At 53.6% G+C, this 21,605-nt stretch overlaps 1 protein-coding gene across 1 annotated transcript in view; it reads left to right on the forward strand.

Annotated features, from left to right (window-relative positions):
• The window catches only part of LOC138286710 (unconventional myosin-X-like), a 483,148-nt gene that overhangs the window by 196,781 nt on the left and 264,762 nt on the right, over positions 1–21,605 (forward strand). The window contains exons 4-8 of the mRNA XM_069227214.1: positions 4,709–4,896; positions 5,779–5,913; positions 14,359–14,483; positions 15,626–15,639; positions 15,958–16,042. Coding sequence (XP_069083315.1) covers positions 4,709–4,896; positions 5,779–5,913; positions 14,359–14,483; positions 15,626–15,639; positions 15,958–16,042 — 547 coding nt within the window. The remainder of the gene's footprint in view (positions 1–4,708; positions 4,897–5,778; positions 5,914–14,358; positions 14,484–15,625; positions 15,640–15,957; positions 16,043–21,605) is intronic.

Here is a 21,605-nt window from a genome sequence, read left to right on the forward strand (position 1 = left end):
CGGTGCCTGTGGGTCTGCGCTGGTGTCCAGGGGTCTGCGTCGGTGCCTGTGGGTCTGCGCCGGTGCCTGTGGGTCTGCGCCGGTGCTCAGGGGTCTGCGTCAGTGCCTGTGGGTCTGCGCTGGTGCTCAGGGGTCTGCGTCAGTGCCTGTGGGTCTGCGTCAGTGCCTGTGGGTCTGCGCCGGTGCCTGTGGGTCTGCGCCGGTGCCTGTGGGTCTGCGTCGGTGCCTGTGGGTCTGCGCCGGTGCCTGTGGGTCTGCGCCGGTGCTCAGGGGTCTGCGCCGGTGCTCAGGGGTCTGCGCCGGTGCCTGTGGGTCTGCGCCGGTGCTCAGGTGTCTGCGCCGGTCCCTGTGGGTCAGTGCCTGTGGGTCAGTGCCTGTGGGTCTGCGCCAGGGCCCGGGGTTTGTCAGTGCCTGTGGGTTCTGCGCCGGTGCCTGTGGGTTCTGCGCCGGTGCCTGTGGGTTCTGCGCCGGTGCCTGTGGGTCTGCGCCGGTGCTCGGGGGTCTGCGCCGGTGCTCAGGGGTCTGCGCCGGTGCCTGTGGGTCAGTGCCTGTGGGTCAGTGCCTGAGGGTCAGTGCCTGTGGGTCAGTGCCTGTGGGTCTGCGCCAGGGCCCGGGGTCTGTCAGTGCCTGTGGGTCTGCGCCGGTGCCTGTGGGTCTGCGCCGGTGCCTGTGGGTCTGCGCCGGTGCCTGTGGGTCTGCGCCGGTGCTCAGGGGTCTGCGTCGGTGCCTGTGGGTCTGCGCTGGTGCCTGTGGGTCTGCGCTGGTGTCCAGGGGTCTGCGCCGGTGCCTGTGGGTCTGCGCCAGTGCTCAGGGGTCTGCGCCAGTGCTCAGGGGTCTGCGCCGGTGCTCAGGGGTCTGCGCCGGTGCTCAGGGGTCTGCGTCGGTGCCTGTGGGTCTGCGTCGGTGCCTGTGGGTCTGCACCGGTGCCTGTGGGTCTGCGCCGGTGCTCAGGGGTCTGCGCCGGTGCCTGTGGGTCAGTACCTGTGGGTCAGTGCCTGTGGGTCTGCGCCAGGGCCCGGGGTCTGTCAGTGCCTGTGGGTCTGCGCCGGTGCTCAGGGGTCTGCGTCGGTGCCTGTGGGTCTGCGTCGGTGCCTGTGGGTCTGCGCCGGTGCTCAGGGGTCTGCGTCAGTGCCTGTGGGTCTGCGCCGGTGCCTGTGGGTCTGCGCCGGTGCCTGTGGGTCTGCGCCGGTGCTCAGGGGTCTGCGCCGGTGCCTGTGGGTCTGCGTCGGTGCCTGTGGGTCTGCGTCGGTGCCTGTGGGTGCCTGTGGGTCTGCGCCGGTGCTCAGGGGTCTGCGCCGGTGCTCAGGGGTCTGCGCCGGTGCCTGTGGGTCTGCGCCGGTGCTCAGGGGTCTGCGCCGGTGCCTGTGGGTCTGCGTCAGTGCCTGTGGGTCTGCGTCGGTGCCAGTGGGTCTGCGTCGGTGCCTGTGGGTGCCTGTGGGTCTGCGTCGTGCTCAGGGGTCTGCGCCGGTGCTCAGGGGTCTGCGCCGGTGCTCAGGGGTCTGCGTCGGTGCCTGTGGGTCTGCGCCGGTGCTCAGGGGTCTGCGCCGGTGCTCAGGGGTCTGCGCCGGTGCTCAGGGGTCAGTACCTGTGAGTCTGCGTCGTGCCTGTGGGTCTGCGTCGGTGCCTGTGGGTCTGCGTCGGTGCCTGTGGGTCTGCGTCGGTGCCTGTGGGTCTGCGCCGGTGCCTGTGGATCTGCGCCGGTGCCTGTAGGTCTGCGTCAGTGCCTGCGCGTCTGCGTCAGTGCCTGCTCCGGTGCCTGTGGGTCTGCGCCGGTGCCTGTGGGTCTGCTCCGGTGCCTGTGGGTCTGCGCCAGTGCTCAGGGGTCTGTGCCTGTGGGTCTGCGCCGGTGCTCAGGGGTCTGTGCCTGTGGGTCTGCGCCGGTGCTCAGGGGTCTGGGTCTGCGCCGGTGCCTGTGGGTCTGCGCCGGTGCCTGTGGGTCTGCGCCGGTGCCTGTGGGTCTGCGCCGGTGCTCAGGGGTCTGCACCGGTGCTCAGGGGTCTGCGCTGGTGCCTGTGGGTCTGCGCTGGTGCCTGTGGGTCTGCGCCGGTGCTCAGGGGTTTGCGCCGGTGCCTGTGGGTCAGTGCCTGTGGGTCTGTGCCAGGGCCCGGGGTCTGTCAGTGCCTGGGGTCTGTCAGTTCCTGTGGGTCTGCGCCGGTGCTCAGGGGTCTGCGCCGGTGACTGTGGGTTCTGCGCCGGTGCTGGTCTGCGCCGGTGCCTGTGGGTCTGCGCCGGTGCCTGTGGGTCTGCGCCGGTGCCTGTGGGTCTGCGCCTGTGTCTGTGGGTCTGCGCCGGTGCCTGTGGGTCTGCGTCTGTGCCTGTGGGTCTGCGTCGGTGCCTGTGGGTCTGCGTCAGTGCCTGCGCCGGTGCCTGTGGGTCTGCGCCGGTGCCTGTGGGTCTGCGTCGGTGCCTGTGGGTCTGCGTCGGTGCCTGTGGGTCTGCGTCGGTGCCTGTGGGTCTGCGCCGGTGCCTGTGGGTCTGCGCCGGTGCCTGTGGGTCTGCGTTGGTGCCTGTGGGTCTGCGTTGGTGCTCAGGGGTCTGTGCCGGTGCTCAGGGGTCTGTGCCGGTGCTCAGGGGTCTGCGTCAGTGCCTGTGGGTCTGCGCCGGTGCCTGTGGGTCTGCGCCGGTGCCTGTGGGTCTGCGCCGGTGCCTGTGGGTCTGCGCCGGTGCCTGTGGTGCTGCGTCGGTGCCTGTGGTGCTGCGCTGCTGTCCAGGGGTCTGCGCCGGTGCTCAGAGGTCTGCACCGGTGCCTGTGGGTCTGCACCGGTGCCTGTGGGTCTGCGTCGGTGCCTGTGGGTCTGCGCCGGTGCTCAGGGGTCTGCGCCGGTGCCTGTGGGTCAGTGCCTGTGGGTCTGCGCCAGGGCCGGGGTCTGTCAGTGCCTGTGGGTCTGCGCCGGTGCCTGTGGGTTCTGCGCCGGTGCCTGTGGGTCTGGGTCTGCGCCGGTGCCTGTGGGTCTGGGTCTGCGTCGGTGCCTGTGGGTCTGGGTCTGCGTCGGTGCCTGTGGGTCTGCGTCGGTGCCTGTGGGTCTGCGCCGGTGCCTGTGAGTCTGCGTCGGTGCTCAGGGGTCTGCGCCGGTGCCTGTGGGTCTGCGCCGGTGCCTGTGGGTCTGCGCCGGTGCCTGTGGGTCTGCGCCGGTGCCTGTGGGTCTGCGTCGGTGCCTGTGGGTCAATGCCTGTGGGTCAGTGCCTGTGGGTCAGTGCCTGTGGGTCAGTGCCTGTGCGCCTGCAGGCCCTTGGGGTCAGGGGGCTCAAACCCTTCAGGAGACCAGGCCCCCCTGGGCTCGCATTCAGGCCAAGGCCAATGATTATATGTGGGATATGTGTGACTCGGGGGGCCCCTCATCACAGTCGGGGGGCGGAGGGGTTAGGGGGTGATAACATTTTATGATACTCGCTCTCTCTGACTTCATGCACGTGACTTAACTGAGAGCGCACGTGCTGTGAGTCGCACAGCTCGGGGACAGAGCGGTACCCCCACTGTTCCGAGCTGTGCTCCCCGCGGCACGTGCACTGACCCCCATGTTTCCAAGCTGAAGTGCTGTGGACAGGACACTCAGGGGGTTATTCCAACTTTGGAGGAAGTGGTAATCTGTCCCAAAAGTGACGGTAAAGTGACGGATATACCACCAGCCGTATTACGAGTCCATTATATCCTATGGAACTCGTAATACGGCTGGTGGTAAATCCGTCACATTTGGGACGGATTACCACCTCCTCCAAAATTGGAATAACCCCCTCAGTGCCTGCGCCTTCCCCGGGCTCCGCTGCAGCTGAAGGGAAACCAAAGCTTGTCCTCTGCTGCCCTCCCGTGGCCGCCGCCGGAACTTCCGCCTCCAACACCCTCCCCGGCCCTTCCTCCAGGTCCTCTCTCCTCAGGTCTTCTGCCCTCCTCTGCCCTCTCCCTGTTCCCTCCACCCTTCTCCTCTCCTCTCCTCTCCCTCCCTCTACTCTCTCTCCCCCCACCCTCCTTCCCTCTCTTCTCCCTCCATCTTCTCTCTCTCCCCTCCCACCCTCATTCCCTCTCCTCTCCCTCTACTCTCTCTCCCCCCACCCTCCTTCCCTCTCTCCCCCCCACCCTCCTTCCCTCTCTTCTCCCTCCATCTTTTCTCTCTCTCTCCCCCACCCTCCTTCCCTCTCTCCCCCCCACCCTCCTTCCCTCTACTCTCTCTCCCTCCCACCCTCCTTCCCTCTCCTCTCCTCTCCCTCTACTCTCTAACCCCCACCCTCCTTCCCTCACCTCTCCCTCTACTCTCTCTCCCTCCCTCCTTCCCTCTCCTCTCTCCCCCACCCTCCTTCCCTCTCCTCTCCACTCTCTCTCCCTCCCACCCTCCTTCCCTCTCCTCTCCTCTCCCTCTACTCTCTCCCTCCCACCCACCTTCCCTCTCCTCTCCTCTCCCTCTACTCTCTCCCCCCACCCTCCTTCCCTCACCTCTCCCTCTACTCTCTCTCCCCTCCCACCCTTCTTCCCTCTCCTCTCCTCTCCCTCTACTCTCTCCCCTCCCAACCTCCTTCCCTCTCTTCTCCCTCCATCTTCTCTCTCTCTCTCTCTCTCCCCCTCTTCTCTCCCCCCTCCTTCCTCTTCTCTGCTCTCCCTCCTTCCCTCTTCTCCCCCTCTCCTCTCTCTCTTCCCCCCCCCCCGCATTCCCTCTCCTCTCCCTTCCTCTCCTCTCCCGCTCTCTGTCTCACGTGCTTCTCTCTCCCTTCCCTTCAGACCAACATCGGCTCCATCCTGGCCTCCGTGAACCCCTACAAAGCCATTCCCGGGCTCTACGAGGAGGCGGTTGTGGAGCTCTACAGCCGACACCACCTGGGGGAGCTGCCCCCCCACATCTTCGCCATCGCCAATGAATGTTATCGCTGCCTGTGGAAGAGGCATGACAGCCAGTGCGTGCTCATCAGGCGAGTGCCACCTGGCCATAGAGTGCCAGTCAATCTGTGCTCATCACGTGAGTGCCACCTGGCCATACAGTGCCAGCCAATCTGTGCTCATCAGGTGAGTGCCAGTCAGTGTGTGCTCATCAGGTGAGTGCCACATGGACCAGAGGGTGCCAGCCAGTGTGTACCCATCAGGTGAGTGTCACCTGGGCCAGACCCTACCAGCCATCGTCCTGATCAGGTGAGTGCCACATGGGCCAGGCCCTGCCAGCCATCGTCCTGCTCAGGTGAGTGCCACGTGTCCCAGAGAGTGCCAGGTAGTGCATGCTCATCAGGTGAGTGCCACCTGGGCCAGACCCTACCAGCCATCGTCCTGATCAGGTGAGTGCCACCTGTCCTAGAGAGTGCCTGCCAGTGCATGCTCATCAGGCGAGTGGCACCTGGGCCAGACCCTACCAGCCATCGTTCTGATCAGGTGAGTGCCACCTGGGCCAGGCCCTGCCAGCCATTGTCCTGCTCAGGTGAGTGCCACGTGTCCCAGAGAGTGCCAGGCAGTGCATGCTCATCAGGTGAGTGCCACCTGGGCCAGACCCTACCATCCATCGTCCTGATCAGGTGAGTGCCACCTGTCCCAGAGAGTGCCAGCCAGCACGTGCTCATCAGTTGAGTGCCACTTGGGCCAGGCCCTGCCAGACAGTGTATCCTCATCAGGTGAGTGGCACCTCTGCCAGGTGAGTGGGACAGGCCCTGCCATCTAATAAGGTGAGTGCCATCTGTCCCAGAGAGTGCCTGCCAGGTAGTCCTGTTCAGGTAAGTCACTATTCAGTACATCAAAGTGTATGTGCAGCTCACTCACTGCGCAGCACATAAGAGCATCAAGTTACCTTCTGCTTCCTTCCTCTACAGTGGGGAGAGTGGAGCTGGGAAGACTGAGAGCACGAAGCTCTTGCTACGGTTCCTGTCCTCCATGAGCCAGAACTCGACAGGAGCTCCCGCGTCAGAGAAGGGCACCCACGTGGAGGCGGCCATCTTGGAGAGCAGGTATGGGAGACCCCCTCAGGCCTGGCTATTACTGGGCTTTACTGTTGACATCTGTTTAATGAAAATGTGTTAAACTGAGCTCACACTAAACATGGCCCGCCCAAGAAGTGCTCTTGGGAAAGGCGGGAATGTGTTGCTGGAAGCTGTGAAGGCCATCAGTGCCCGCGTCTTGCCCCAGACCATGGCTCTTATCACCGCTCCAACTTCTGGCTGGGTGAGATATCTGCCCAGGGCCTACGTCTCACCAGGGGACACTGTTGGCATCGTCACAGGTGCCAACAAATTGACAATATTGGTCGTAGAGCAAGTAAGTGAGCTGCTGTAGAGTTTAGAATAGTAGCCATGGAACTCCTGATTAATATCCATTTGCCTGCACTGTTTGTGTCCTGAATCATATTAGATCTCAAGAATCACCGAGCCCCGTTTGGCAGAGTTCACCAGCCTGGCCAGTAGCATACCAGTGTGGTAACATTCTGCAATGTGCTTTGGTCATATAGGCCTTCTAGTCAAAGCTCCGTAGGTGCTCCACGTGCCCCACCACTTTTTCCTTAGCCTCTAAGAGCTCAGTTTACATTTCCAGATGGCCTGGTCTATTCATCTCAGCTCGCCGCAAGGCATGCTTGATGCCGAGACTTCTGCTAGTAGAGTCCATCTCACCCCCCCCCCCCCCACTCCGCTATACACCTGCCCTGAAGCACTACTTTAAAGTTGTCCCATTCTGCTTGTATGATAAGGCCAAGTCAGCATTATCTTTGATGTATTGTCTAATGTGGCCTCCCACTGTGTCCCGGAAAACTGGGTCCTCTAGGGACTCCGGCTTCAACCTCCACAGTGGGACGCAGGGCTGTGTCATCGCCCAAGTTAAGCCTGTAAGATTGGATTATGATCTGACCCAGTTCTAGATAGGTATTCATTGGCTCTTATGGAGCCATGAGCATCTGTGGTGCAGAGAAACGCATCTAAGAGCACATGGAGGAGGTCGTGCAGTGTCAAGAAAGAAGAGCAGTCCCTCTCCTGTGGGAACAATAATTGCCAGGAATGGATAGATCCCCATTCCACGTGCCAATCAGTAAGTACCCAGGCCAGTTTTACAACTGGAGAATCGTGCAGTGTGGGATGGGAGCGGCCGGGGGCAGGCTTTATGATACAATTATAGTCTCCTCCCAGGATAACAGACCCCACTAAGAGGGGGGACCAGCACACATGACAATTCGGCAAAGAGCGCACCCTGATCTTTGGTGCATAAATGGTAATCAGTGTTGCCTCTCTCCCATCTAGGCGACCCGTGACCACCTCATATATTTGCCCCCTGGGTGAGTTATAGCCCCGGTGTGCTGGAAGGGAATCCCGGGTCGTATCCTTATTAATGTGTGTCTTGCATGAGCCGAGTAGGTGGCGTAGTAGGCCTGACCCCTCCATTTTTGTTGCAGTGCTCCCCTTCTTTGGCCGTTAAAGAAGTCTCTTGCAGGAACACTGTTTGAAGTCTCCATTTGTTAAGATACGAAAATTCCTTGTATCTCTTGGCCATGTTGTGCAGTCCCCTTATATTCCAGGACATCATTTTGTAAGTCAAAGGTATTGCCGTCCTAAATGTATAAATATAAACAGTGCATTCAAGCAGATTGCAGGCGTAACCACACACAGTGCTGTCCAGTTTTGGAGTCATACGGAAATCACTAACGGACCACGACCCCTAAAAAAGTCCCCAACAGTCAACAAACTTCCCAACTCTCAATCAGAACTCAAGCGCACAAGGGTGCACCCATGTAAAAAACAAGCAGAAGAGAATTGTGATCCCCGTCTAGTCCCTCCATCCTAGTAAGCTCAATAAACTGTATTCACAGGTCTAGGGGCAGATTTTTCTTTTGCCCAGCTCTGTGTGCTCTCCCCCATTAAATAACCCAAGGTGTACATCACCATGTCCTCATCCTATCAGTTCATCAGTGGTGCCAGGAGTCATTTTAGGTAGTTCAGTATCTGAATCAGTAAGTGAGCTGGTGTCTTGGACGGAGTTTGAATGTCGGGCCTCATCGTCTGCCACAGTGGAGGCCGGACTCGCCCCTCTTCCGCGCATCACCACTGCCATCTCTGTGGCTTTCTTCTGTTCTGAGGCCCTCATCTTCCCAAGAGGGCTTCTTTCCCTGTTGTCTATGCTTCTGCCTAGGGGAACCCTGGCTTAGGCCTGCCTGTGGGTGAAGGTCAATCCATTCCCATACTCCTGTGGGGGTCTTGAAAAACTGCACCCCTTCCAGTGTCTCAACCCTCAGCCTAGCAGGGAACAACATGGCACAGGACAAGCCCATTTGGCGAAGACGCCTCTTTGTTTCCAGGAACGTTGTTCATTGCTTCTGCATTTCATTTGTGAAGTCTGGAAAGAGCAGGATTCTACTGTTTTCAATTTTAAACCCATCCTTCTGTCTGGCCTGAGCTAGAATATGGTCCTGATCTCTGTATTGTAATAGTGTTGCGAGCCCTGGTCGCGGAGGTGCCCCCGGGATTGTGGGCCATTCCGGAACTCTGTGAGCTCTTTCCAGGGCATGAAATGGAGAGAGACCCTCAAGGGCTACTTCGTCCCTCAGCCAGCCTTCCAAAAAGGTCAGCATGTTGTTCCCATCAGTTCGTTCCGGCACTCCCATTACATGGATGTTATTCCTCTTTGGTCTGTCTTCAGTGTCCTCCGTCCGTAGCTCTAATACTGGGCTTTCCTTTCCATGCTTATAAGTCACTCGCGTAGGGCTGTTAGATCTGTAGGGATCTCTGTTATTGTACTTTCGGCTGCTGTGACCTGTTCCGCTAGTCATCGATGGTAATTTTTCAGGATGCGCAGGTGTTGGAAATGGTCCTTTTTGCATGGTTATCCCCAAACATTTTGCCTTTCTCTGCTTTTGTTTTAACCTTCTTCTTGATGGCTTTAGGACCACTGCTAATCAGTGCTAAAGTGCATGTCTTCTCCCTTCTAAACTTGGTATGAGTGGCTTACACCTGATTGGCACACTTAATTTACCTGTAAGTCCCTTGTACAGTAGTAGCCCTTATGCCCAGGGCCTGTAAATTGAATGCTACTAGTGGGCCTGCAGCGCTGCTTGCGCCACCCACTGAAGTAGCCTTTCAAACCTGTCTCAGGCCTGCTAGCGCAGGGCCTGCGTGAGCAGTTACTGCCACATTGGCTTGGCATCTAAATTTACTTGCCTTGCCTAAAACCCCTCTTCTACTACATATAGGTCACCTCTAAGGTAGGCCCTTGGTAGCCCTACGGGCAGGGTGTGAAGGCAGAAGTGTGAGTGGAGGACAAGGTAATGCGGGACCAGTGTTCAGGGGCACTACTGAGGACCCCTCAGTGCTCCTCTAGTGATCGGATTTGTGCTTTGGCCGTTCACTCCGGACGCCTCAACGCTGGGAAGCAGGAGCTCCCCCCTAAGCAGGGCCTCTGGCGGCCTCTCCAGGGAGATGCTCAGATCCAGGGGTGGTGGGTCAAGAGTGGTAATTAAACCCTACAAAGCAATTGCCAGATGAAACACCCCAGCCCCTACCGCCAATAAGATATCACCAGATAAGTGCTCATGACTTTGCATAGGTGCCCAGAAGGTTGCTCTACGGGCCAGGAGCTATCATCCAGGATTGCAGTTAATGATGGGGATTATATGCCCTCCCAACCAGGACTTCTAGTGTCAGGGTTGTCAGTGAAGAGGGACCCCCAGGACCCGGCAGGACGATGCTCAGCTACAGTGCACCCCTGTAGAGCATGCCAGTAAGGCTTCCCAGCCAGTGGCTCTTCCTGCAACCCCCACTCTGATATCCCCAGGTCACTTCAGTATGGGCATGGAAAGCTCTGTTGGTTGCGGCCTGGGAAGGCCTGCAGTGCTCATTGCGGGGTTCATGTGAGGAAAACAATACCTCGATCAGTCGGTGCATGTAGTGTCCTGCTGGACACGTTCTACTGTTCCACCAGCCACTTGGCTGGGGGTTGGCTTTACACACACACCCCACACCCATCCAACCCAGGCGTCGCCGGTCAGTGAACCTGCCAATAAAAAGGGCCGGGCGCACGTGGCCAGTTACCAGAACAGTAGCCGCGTGTCTGCGTCACATTCATTTAGTAGCATGAGGGCCTAGGGCCCCCAACACTACAATGGCGACGAGTGGGTGCGATGACCCCACATGCGCACCAGCAGCAGTTCTGCACCCCCCCCCCTTGCCGCCGGTCGTATCCCGGCGAGGGAGAACTGCCGGGACTGCTGCGGCGCGAGGAGGGAGGCGCGACGGTGCTACCATGCACCGGAATGAAGAGGAATGCCCAGGCCCGCCCCACCTCCCTGTAATCATGCCAGAAACGCCTAGGAAGGCCATGACACGGGGTGCAGTCTGGGGGAGTGCAAGGGTGCAGACACGCACCAAAGGAAAAGTCAAATGCCCAGGCCGCCCCCCCTCACAGAGCATCGTGCAGTGTGCCTGCATCTTGTGTGAAAACAAGAGAAAAACAAGAAAGAAATAAAACTGCACTTACCTGCAGCTCCGGGCAAACGAGGCCGGTAGGAGGAAAGACTGTTTTTCAAGTTGAAAAGGAGCGCCACAGTGACATCAGGTGGCCAAAGAAAGGTACTGCACCCTAGTCTCTAGGCGGAGAAAAGGAAGCGACGTGTGCAACTGCTTCACAGCGAAGGAGGAGGCTGCAGCTGCCCCAGCCACGCTGCAAAAGTAGGTAAAGGATGCAAGTGCCACATGAGGCACGAGGAGTGGGCACATGGCCGGCGCAGCCCCTGGCGGCCGTCCGCCACCACTGCTGAAGGAACACAACCGGTCCCCTGCAGTGAGGGACATCACCGCAAGACACGAGATGGACATGACAGGTGTCAGCAAAGAATGCCCAGAAATAAAAGAGACTATGGCGGTCATTCCGACCCTGGCGGTCATAGACCGCCAGAGCCGGGGACCGCAGATGCACCGCCAACAGGCTGGCGGTGCATCCAGGCCCATTCTGACCGCGGCGGTAAAGCCGCGGTCAGAAAAGGGAAACCGGCGGTTTCCCACCGGTTTTCCCCTGGGCTGCAGAATCCTCCATGGCGGCGCTGCAGGCAGCGCCGCCATGGGGATTCTGACCCCCTTCCCGCCAGCCTGGTTCTGGCGGTTTTGACCGCCAGAACCAGGCTGGCGGGAACGGGTGTCGTGGGGCCCCTGGGGGCCCCTGCAGTGCCCATGCCAATGGCATGGGCACTGCAGAGGCCCCCTAACAGGGCCCCACTTAGAATTTCAGTGTCTGCTTAGCAGACACTGAAATTCGCGACAGGTGCTACTGCACCCGTCGCACCCCTTCCACTCCGCCGGCTCCATTCGGAGCCGGCTTCCTCGTGGAAGGGTGTTTCCCGCTGGGCTGGCGGGCGGCCTTTTGGCGGTCGCCCGCCAGCCCAGTGGGAAACCCAGAATGACCGCCGCGGTCTTTTGACCGCAGTACGGTCTTCTGGTGGCTCCCGCCGCCCACCAAGCTTGGAATCACCCCCTATGTCAGATGTACGCAGATAGCTGCACCAGAAAATATGACGACACAGGCAGGAGCCCGAGAAGATGGATAGAGCCCCTGTGAGCGTGACAGAACGCCCGGGAGATGAGGCCGTGCCAGCCAGCCTTACTGTGACACAAGATGGCCACCGCTGGCCCATCATACAGCAGGTTGAGAGAAGCGACCAACCCTGCAAAGCACACCCAGGCTCAAGCAGGACCTAGTGCCGCGACGGCGCTGTCTTGAGGCACAAGCACTGCGCCCTCAAGTGAAGAGGCAGGAATGTATTTGACCCGCTGTCACTGCCCTGCAATGGGCCAGAGACTTATAAGGAGTGTCCTCCCCCACACTGCCTCAGGACTGAGTCGGCAGTGACTCACAACAGGCAAGAGGAGAGTCACACACCTGAGTTGCAAACTGCCACCACCACAACACTGGAAAGACTCCTATTCCTTGGACAGGACAGGACCTTCGAAAGGTCCACACAAAAGGAAGACAGGTGGCCAGACGCCGCAGCAAAGGAGTAGAGAGCGTAGCGCGACACCACTCTGTGAAGAAGAAAGAGAGGAGATTGTGTGACAACACCTGTCGCACTGCAACACCTGACGACCACAGGAGTACAAGAGCGAAAGATCACAGGGTGAAGAAATGCAGGACTCATGCCACAAGAGAAGAGTGCACCCACAGTCAAGACAGCCACCAAGGTGCGGCGACGCCACTGGAGACAGCTCAGCGGGAGTACCAAATGTAACACACCTACATGCACGAACCGCGTACTTGCCCCACGCTTCACAGTGTGAATGTCCAGACCCCTGTCACTGGCTGCTTGAAGCACATGGCATCACTACTACCATCTGCACAGGGAGAAAAGAAAGACTGCACTAGCTATGGTGAAGTCCCTCCAGTCACCCTCACTCCAGCAACATCACTCGTAGTCCAGGTTACTGAATGGCAAGCACCATCATTGCCATGTGCATCACGGTATCCATCAAAGGATCAGTTGAGTAGCAAGGTGGATCATCAACTCCGCAATACAACACCACCAACAAGACACCCTCCTGGCAACGTGAGAGACCATTTACCTGATCCCTTCTGAGAGCCCACCCACACCTGGTCTATGTTGGCAAGCGCACTGACTACAAATCATTCATCCTTGTGGCTGCATGAATGACTTGACCGTGGCTCCTGTCAGAGAGCCTGCAGCAGCCCGGAGGTGGCCCACACGCAGCCCAGCACAGTCCACGCAGGTCCTGTGTCAGTCCATTGTAAGGGCCTCACGGAAGTTCCAGAGTGAAGAATCTACAAATTAGGTGGTCTGGAAGCTGCTCCACCAACAAAGTGTCCGGATGTGCCAAGGCTTCAGAGGAGGACTTTACACCATCACAGATGTTGTCAGTCTTCGAGGGATTGGCCTTCATGAAGCCAGGATGTCTCAAGAAGTATATTTGCAGCGGACTCCACCAATGCTCCTGATGCACCCAATTCGAACAAAGTGAACTGTATACACCACCTGACTTGCCACGAGTCCCCACAGGACTGAACAACAGTGCATGAGTGGACACTTAACCAACCATCTGACTGTCACAGAGTCTGGAGTCCATCCACACAGTGTCCGTTCCCAGCTGTACCTGGTTAAATTATGGACTCGTGCGGAGGTATCCGGGTGCTCCCATCTGCACCTGTCCACTGTAGTACTGCGGCCTGCCTTTTCGAGGCTGAGAGACTGATGGTGGTGTTTTGTTATTGTATTTTCTTTTACAGGTTGGACTTTGTTTTGTTCCTTTTATTGTCCCAATAAAGTTTGGGAGGAATGTAGTGTCCTGCTGGACACGCTCTAGTGTTCCACCAGCTACTCGGCTGAGGACTGGCTTTACACACACACACACCCCACACCCATCCAACACATGCGTCACTGGTCAGGTGACCCTTCCAATAAAAAGGGCCAGACGCACGTGCCTGTGGCCAGTTACCAGAACAGTAACCATGTGTCTGTGTCGCATTCATTTAGTAGCATGAGGGCCTAGGGCCCCCAACACTACAGTGCAGGAGGTAATCACCCTCTCTCCTCCCTTGGTTTTGCCAGTCTCCCAGGTGCAGCAGAGCTCCCGCCGACGGGCCCCAGGCAGTTCGATCTATGTGAGCCTCAGCTCTCCCCTAGGCAGTCTCTGCAATCGGTTCCTCATCAATGTGGCCGCATGATTTCAGGTCAGCACTGCACGGCCCTGTCATCGGCCTCTATTCCACTCCTTGCCAAGGCACCCCTATGGACCAACACCGTCTTGGGCAAGGCCACTCTTCTCCCCGGGGTGGAGCTCTGGCTCTGTCTCTGTTCTGTGTGTGTGTGTGTGTTTGGATGTGTGTGTGTGTGTTGTTGGAGTACACCGCCTGCAGAGCAGATGGTTGTGTACTCTGTGGTTGAGGTAAGTGTGAATCCCCTGCTCTGTCTCTGCTGTGTGTGTGTGTGTGTGTGTGTGTGTGTGTGTGTGTGTGTGTTGTTGGAGTACACCGCCTGCAGAGATGATGGTTGTGTACTCCGTGGTTGAGGTGAGTGTGAATCCCCTGCTCTGTCTCTGCTCTGTGTGTGTGTGTGTGTGTGTGTGTGTTGTTGGAGTACACCGCCTGCAGAGATGATGGTTGTGTACTCCGTGGTTGAGGTGAGTGTGAATCCCCTGCTCTGTCTCTGCTCTGTGTGTGTGTGTGTGTGTGTGTGTGTTGTTGCTGGAGTACACCGCCTGCAGAGCAGATGGTGGTGTACTCTGTGGTTGAGGTAAGTGTGAATCCCCTGCTCTGTGTGTGTGTGTGTGTGTGTTGTTTTTGTAGTACACCACCTGCAGAGCACACCGTTCAGTACACTCTGGTTCAGGTAACCAAATGTGTGTTGTACGCTCATACTGCGCCACCGTGGCTCTCTCCACTGACCACCTACCCCCTGTTCTCGTCCTCCCCCACAGCCCCATCATGGAAGCCTTTGGAAACGCCAAGACTGTGTACAACAACAACTCAAGCCGCTTTGGGAAGTTCATCCGACTGCACTTCTCCCAGCACGGACACATCCAGGGCGGACGCATTGTGGACTGTATCCTTACGCCAATCGTGTCTGTCTGTCTATCTATCTATCTATCTATCTATTTATCTGTCGCTCTATCCCTTCCTATATATGAGGATGGCAGCCAGACACCTTCAAACAAATATACAAGAAGTGTGTGTTTTTTGCATTTAATAACTATTAAAAATAGTTGTTTAATTTTCTAGCTAGTCACATTCCTGAGGTATGGTAGTAGGATGATTTAATCTGTTCTCTAGTTTTCTGCATAGGACAGCTAGGCCTCTCATAGTGAAAAGGGGTTTGGGTGCTAGTCCATGTAAGAACATATTACCATTACATTTCTACATGATCTTCTTTTCAATACCATGCATCTTACCTTGTGTGGTTATAACAGCTACATAGGGGCGATTTATTAATATTTAAAACATATGTTTTAACCTGTCAAAAGGGTTTATTTTCATCCCATACTCAAAGATATTGGGAGCAGATACTGCCCTCACTCACAAACTATGACATCAGAAGCAGATACTGCCCTATCTCATACACTAGGACATTGGGAGCAGATACTGCCCTCACCCATACACTAGGACATCGGGAGCAGATACTGCCTCACCCATACACTAGGACATCTGGAGCAGATACTGTCCTCACTCATACACTAGGACATTGGGAGCAGATACTGCCCTCACTGACTCACTAGGACATCAGAAGCAGATACTGCCCTCACTCATGCACTATGACATCGGGAGCAGATACTGTACTCCCTCATACACTAGGACATTGGGAGCAGATACTGCCCTCATTGACACACAAGGACTTCAGAAGCAGATACTGCCCTCACTCATGCACTATGACATTGGGAGCAGATACCGCCCTCTCCCATACACTAGGACATGAGGAACAGATACTGCCTGCACCACACACTAGGACATGGGGAACAGATACTGCCCGCACCACACACTAGGACATGGGGAGCAGATCCTGCCCGCACCACACACTAGGACATGGGGAGCAGATGCTGCCCTCACCACACACTAGGACATGGGGAGCAGATGCTGCCCTCACTCACACACTAGGACATCGGGAGCAATAATGCCCTCACTCATACACTAGAACACCGGGAGCAGATACTGCCCTCACTCACACACTATGTCCTTAACTTACCTGTACAGATTTACTGGAAAAGGTGAATACCGATGCTGTCAGCACCTCCAGGCGCACTGATGCACCATCTTACTCCATGCTGATTACTTTCCTGACCCCTCCTCCACGGGCTACTCACATCTGGTGTCCTGGGATCTTTGATACCTGGTCCTAAGGGGGTGCCGCTGGTCTCACCCCCTTTTAAGGGGGGTGCAGCTGGTCTCACCCCTTTTCATTTCACATCACGTGGCCCATATCCCGCGTGGACCCCCTCTCCCCCGATGCACACCTGTATTATTTCTATGACGTGTCTCCCTTCTCCCACCTCACTCTTCTGTCAATTACATTTTGTGTGTTTCAGAACCGGGTGGTTCGGCAGAACCCTGCAGAGAGGAACTACCACATCTTCTATGCGCTGCTGACCGGAGTCCAGGGGGAGGAGAGAGGTGAGAGAGGATTCCTGGGGGTGAAGGGAAGAGGTGAGAAGAGATTGTCCTTTTTAGGGTCGAGCCTGCGTTGCATGCGCATGCGTATCGCAGCGAGACTCTTTAGTGTTCAGAAAAGGGCTCGGAGCCCTGTCAACGTCATGTCAGTGTTTTTTATTGGTTCGTGGGCTTGCCTTATAAAATCTGCTTGCTTTCATTAGTCCGAGGCACGCATACGTCATGCCTTTTCCGGTGGCTAGCCCTTCTCGAGCGCAGCGACCAAGTACAGAAAACATGCGAGGCTCGCTGTTTTCCATCGGGCTCGTGGACTTCTTTTTCTCTCATTTACGATGGCGATCTCGCTTGGCAGAAGTCGAGCGCTTTACATAGTTAATTGCACATTTTCGGGTTACGTATATAAATGCACTTTTGCACGATAGGTGAAAAGTCGGGTTAGGAGTTTACAATGCTATCAGCTCTAACATGAGCAAACGCGAGACCCGCTGCATTGCAAATGCTTGTTTTTGTCTGGTGTCTAGTGGAATGTTGGTAGGCAGGTTATGGGGTAGAGTGCCAGTTTCTTTGTTATGGAATAAACTTCAATGCAACTCTACAGTGCCTTCTTATGTTTACTTGAAGAAACCTAAATTGGTGATGAGCAGAGCAAGAAATCAGCACAATCCTGAGAACCCACGATCTGCACTTAACCTGTCAGTATTTGTGACGTCAAATGATACTGAACTGACTGTTCATCAAGGAAGGAGGTGAGCATTGCATGTGCTGCCAGGGCCCTGAGAGGCCCTCCAACCTTTCAGGATCTTTCCAATAATCCACTATTTTAAGCTCTAAGATCATTTTACCTGCACGAGCTGTGTGAGCGGCTGTGGACGCCAAATTTGAAGTATACCCTTGCGGTGGCCAGTGAGATCACACACGCCGGAGCCTGTGCGTCTACAACTCCGAGTCTACCAATCAGCGATCCATGTTAATCCCACAGTAATGTGCGCCGTGCTCACACTGCCTCGTGAGCCCACATGCACCCAAGATGATCATCAAAGGGAGGATACACAGCTAATCATTTTAACAATTTTCACAGTAGTGTCTCTCGCTTCAAAGAATGCGCCCTGCTTGCTCTGCCTACAAGTCTATACGGTGCCTAGAAAATATGTGTTCGTCCTGAAAACACGCTTTAAAGAATTGTGGCTATAAATGAAATTGTGTGAGAAGTAAAGGTTTTACACGAATCTACGCTGGGTGTTTGCCTTCATCTCTTTTGCTGTATAACGCCCACTTCTGTGAAGAAACTGTTGGTTCTCAGGATTGGTCAATAGAAAAGGTTACTGAATTGGCCAAATGATGAGTTAGATTTTGGGCAGCCATCTTTAAGTGATTAAACCTCATACTTGAACCCTGGTTTTGAGGGTATCAGTGCCTTTCAGGGTTGGTGCAAACAAAGGAATTTAAATTGCAGACTTCTAGTTTCATTTGTGCCAGAAGCTTGGACCCCCAAGAATTAAATGGCAACAAGGGTACAAAACATTTCAAAGTTATCTTTTAATCATACATGGTGTACATTTCAATACAGCTAGGAAAAAAGCGTTATTGCACAATTCTTTGAGGATAGAAGGCCAAAGAATTTTCGACCATCAACCACAAATATATCCTCTGCCAACAGTTGAATAGAATACATTTACGAAGGTGGTAAAATGGTTTGAAAATCACTTTAAAGAGAACACCAGCATATTGTTGAAAGGCACAACTTTTTTACACAAAAACAATATGCACACAAGACCATTGACAATTATTTAGCTGAACTTTGCATTCTGCCTGCATCTTGTGAATTTGTTGATCCGATTGACCAGTATTTAAGAGACCAATTGGTGGTAACTGCTATGAAAGTAAGGCCCAGGAAAGAATTTTGTGTTGCAAGAATCCATCCTTAAGCAAAACAATAGAAATCATAAGCGGAATTGAAAGGTCAATAGCTGCATCAAAAGAATTGGGAAGAGCAAAACAAGATAATGCTGAAGGTATAAAAGCTGTAAAACCACAGGGAAACCACAGAGTGTAAGCAAAAAACAAGATAAAAGCATTTCATATTTTTCAGGGAGTTGTTTCAGGTGTAGGTCTAAAAATTACATGGCCAATCCTAAGCAATGTCCCGCAGTTAGCAAAATGTATTCAAAGTGTAAGAGAATTGGTCATTTCGAACATGTCTGCAGAAACACGCAGAAAGTGAGATATGTAGACAGCCAAGAAGAAGCAGTTGTGGGAGTTACTGATTGACAAGCGCAGACTAATGTTATCTGTTAGCAACATTTCACCAGTTAAGATACTATCGGAGGAAGAAACTTCACCAAAGAAGGGAGACCCAGTATGTGAAATAAAAGTTGGGAAAATACTTTTGAAGGTCACTCTAGATTCTGGTTCCCCAAAAACCATTGCATCAGAAAAGCTGTATGACAGAGTGGAAAGAGTTGAGACTTAGTCCACCAGACATTCACACTGTGGCTTTTGTTGGTCAAGAAATTGACATGATGGGATATTTGTGTGAGTTCATCACTTATAAAGAAAGAACAATTGACACTAAGATTTATGTTGTAAAGAGAGGGCATAACATTCTAGGATGTCGAGATCAAGGGAAGTTTGGGATGGTCCTCATACCTGGCACTTCTCATCCAATACCCCTTGTGGAAAAAGTGGCTATGGAAGTGACGTCCCTTGCCGAAGTTATGGACAATCATACACCTATTTTTTAAAACAGATTAGGGATGGTGAGAGGGTTCAAACATAAAATCATCCCTGTTGTACATAAGGTTTGCAATATACCCTTGAGTGTCAGAAGTAAATTAAAAACACATTTGGATGAATTGTGTAAAGAAGGGGTTATTGAACCGGTAGATTCATTGTAATGGATCTCACTAATTGTAGTAGATTTGAAGAAATCTGGAGACCTCAGACTGTGTGTGGATCTCCGATCATTCAACAAGCATATACAAGTTGACTGTTTACCATTACCCAAGATTCAGGAGATGCTGGCACAATTGGGTAGAGCAAAGTTCTTCTCCATACTAGACCTCAGAGCTGCCTACCATCAGGTCGAGTTGAAAATTTAAGATCACAGATAGCGTTTAATACCCCATTTGGAGCTTTCTGTTTTTCTGTGTATGCCATTTGGCCTAGCCTCAGCTGCTTCAGTCTTTCAGAATCTAATGTTTTAGGTATTGGGTGAGGACAGTGAAGTGTTAACATACCAGGATGATATAATGATTTACCCTGAGTCTCATCAGTTACATCTACAAAAACTGACTAAAGTGGTGAGTATCTTGGAAGACCATGGGATGACTCTGAAGAAGAAGAAATGCAGATTCATGGTAGAGGAAGTAGAGTATTTGGGTCACACCAAGCCATCAAACTGTCCCATGTCCTGCAGATAAGGATCAGCTAAGATCGTTCATGGGACTTTGTCAATATTATTCCAGATTTGTTGAAAATTTTGTGGTGCAAACCGAACCTTTGAGGAGGTTGCTGTGGAGTGGGGTGAAGTATGTCTGGGAGCAGGAACAAAATAATGCTTTTGAGTTGTTGACATCTCTCATTATTAATGTGTCAGCACTACAACCGGTCTGTGATGATATTCCTTCCATTGCCACGGTAAATGCTAGTAATTTTAGGATTGGCGCAGAATTGAGTCCGTTAGTGAATGGAAAGGAATGTATTATAGCATTTGTCTCGAGGAGACTTTTGGTGGCTGAGAAGAACTATAGTACCCTTGAGAAAGAGGCTTTGGTGTGTGTATGGGGTGTACATCACTTTGTGACGTATTTGTGGGGGCGTGAATTCACGTTGCTAACTGATCACAAGCCTTCAATATATCTCTTCAATGACAAGGGGCTTGATAGTGAGAGTCCGAGATTGGTCCGATTGCTCTAAAAAAAATGTATGAATTCAATGTCAAGGTGAAGCATATTGCTGGAGGCAAGAGTTGTAGGGCTGATTTCCTGTCCAGATGACCCACAAGACAAGTTTGGAAGAGTGAAATTCTGGATGAGGAGGAGCGTGTGATAGGATTGGTAGATGTAGTGAAGATGACAGAAGATGCTATTACTCACCACGAATGGAAGGCTTGTGGGGATGGAGATAATTGTCACAATCAATTGAGAAAGCTGATTGGTCAGGGTTGGCTCAGGGAAGCAGTGGTCACAGATGAGCTGAAGCTTTATGTTAAGGTCATGGACAAGTTGAGTATCGAGGGAGGATTGATTTTGAGAGGAAGTTGTCTTGTTCCCCCAAATACATTAAGAAACAAATTTATGAGACTTGCTTATTTGGGTCATGTGGGCGGCATGGGTACTAAGAAGAGACTGAGAATTTATTATTGGTGGCCTGCTATGGATGTAGAAGTGGATGTGTGTGTGTAAGCAGGTGTGGAGAATGCCAAGCAGCAGACAAGTCTTTGCATATGCACAGTATGCCGTTACGTCCACTAGAGTTCCCAGAGAATCCATGGGAAAAATTGGGTATGGAATTTATTGGTCCAGTTCTCAGGATGACTGAAGGAAAAAGGTTTGAGTTGGTGTGAATTGATTATCATTCAAAGTGGATTTAATTTAGATTCATGAGGGATCCCAATACGCACAATGTGATTGCCTTTCTCAACAAATTATTTCACTCTCAAGGAGTGCCAAGGTTTTTGATTTCTGAAAATGGAGTAAAATGTGTTTTTCTCCTTATGAAGAATTTTTTGGAAAGAGTAAGAATCAACCATGTTACTGTTGCTTTGTATGGCCCGCAGTGGAATGGAATCATTGAGAGGGTGAACCGTATGCTTAAAGAAACCATCCAGTTAGCCTGCAATGCTGGGAAGGATATTCAAGAGGCAGTGGCAGACAGAATATGGTGTTACCATGATATTTCTTATTCTACTACAGGAATGCCCCCTTTTGTGCTTTTGAGTGGGAGACATTCCATAAATGAATTGTTGTCACGTTGCGTTTTGGATGGGACTAAAGTTTGAGGAGACTAGCCCAATATCGATCTGATTAAAGGAAGGGTTGAAAAAACTCAAGAGAAGAGCACATTGAGGAACAATGAATTGAATAAGGTTAAGACTGTTGATTTTTGTGTAGGTGAGCAGGCCTGTTTATCCTAAAACAACAGTAATTCAAGTGTACATGCAGTACGAGTGGCGAATAGGAAATTGTGGAGCAAGAGGAGTGTGGCTACGGTGCAGAAGGAATGTGAAGGGAACCCGGTTCCCCCAAAAAACACTCCTGCATTGGTGGAAGGCAGTGAATTGCCTGGGTGGTATTTGGACAGTGGTAGGTGTCAGAGAGGGTTGAAGACTAACGGAAGTGAATGACCTGGAGTATCTGGGACCCCAGCAGCCATTGGTAATGATGCTATGTCGGGTGATGGTAAGAGAGTGGATGAATGTCAGATGGGGTGTGATGGAAATTCTGTGACACAGGTACATGCAAGTGTTGATTGACAGATGACCAAAAGTAGGAGTCTGTGGTCTTTTCTTTAGGTCTTGTGTATAGTCTATGGTCCTCTCTCTGTTGTGTACTTTGTTTCGTGTTAG

The sequence above is a fragment of the Pleurodeles waltl genome, chromosome 3_2 (genome assembly GCF_031143425.1).
Source record: "Pleurodeles waltl isolate 20211129_DDA chromosome 3_2, aPleWal1.hap1.20221129, whole genome shotgun sequence".
Classification (NCBI taxonomy): domain Eukaryota; kingdom Metazoa; phylum Chordata; class Amphibia; order Caudata; family Salamandridae; genus Pleurodeles; species Pleurodeles waltl.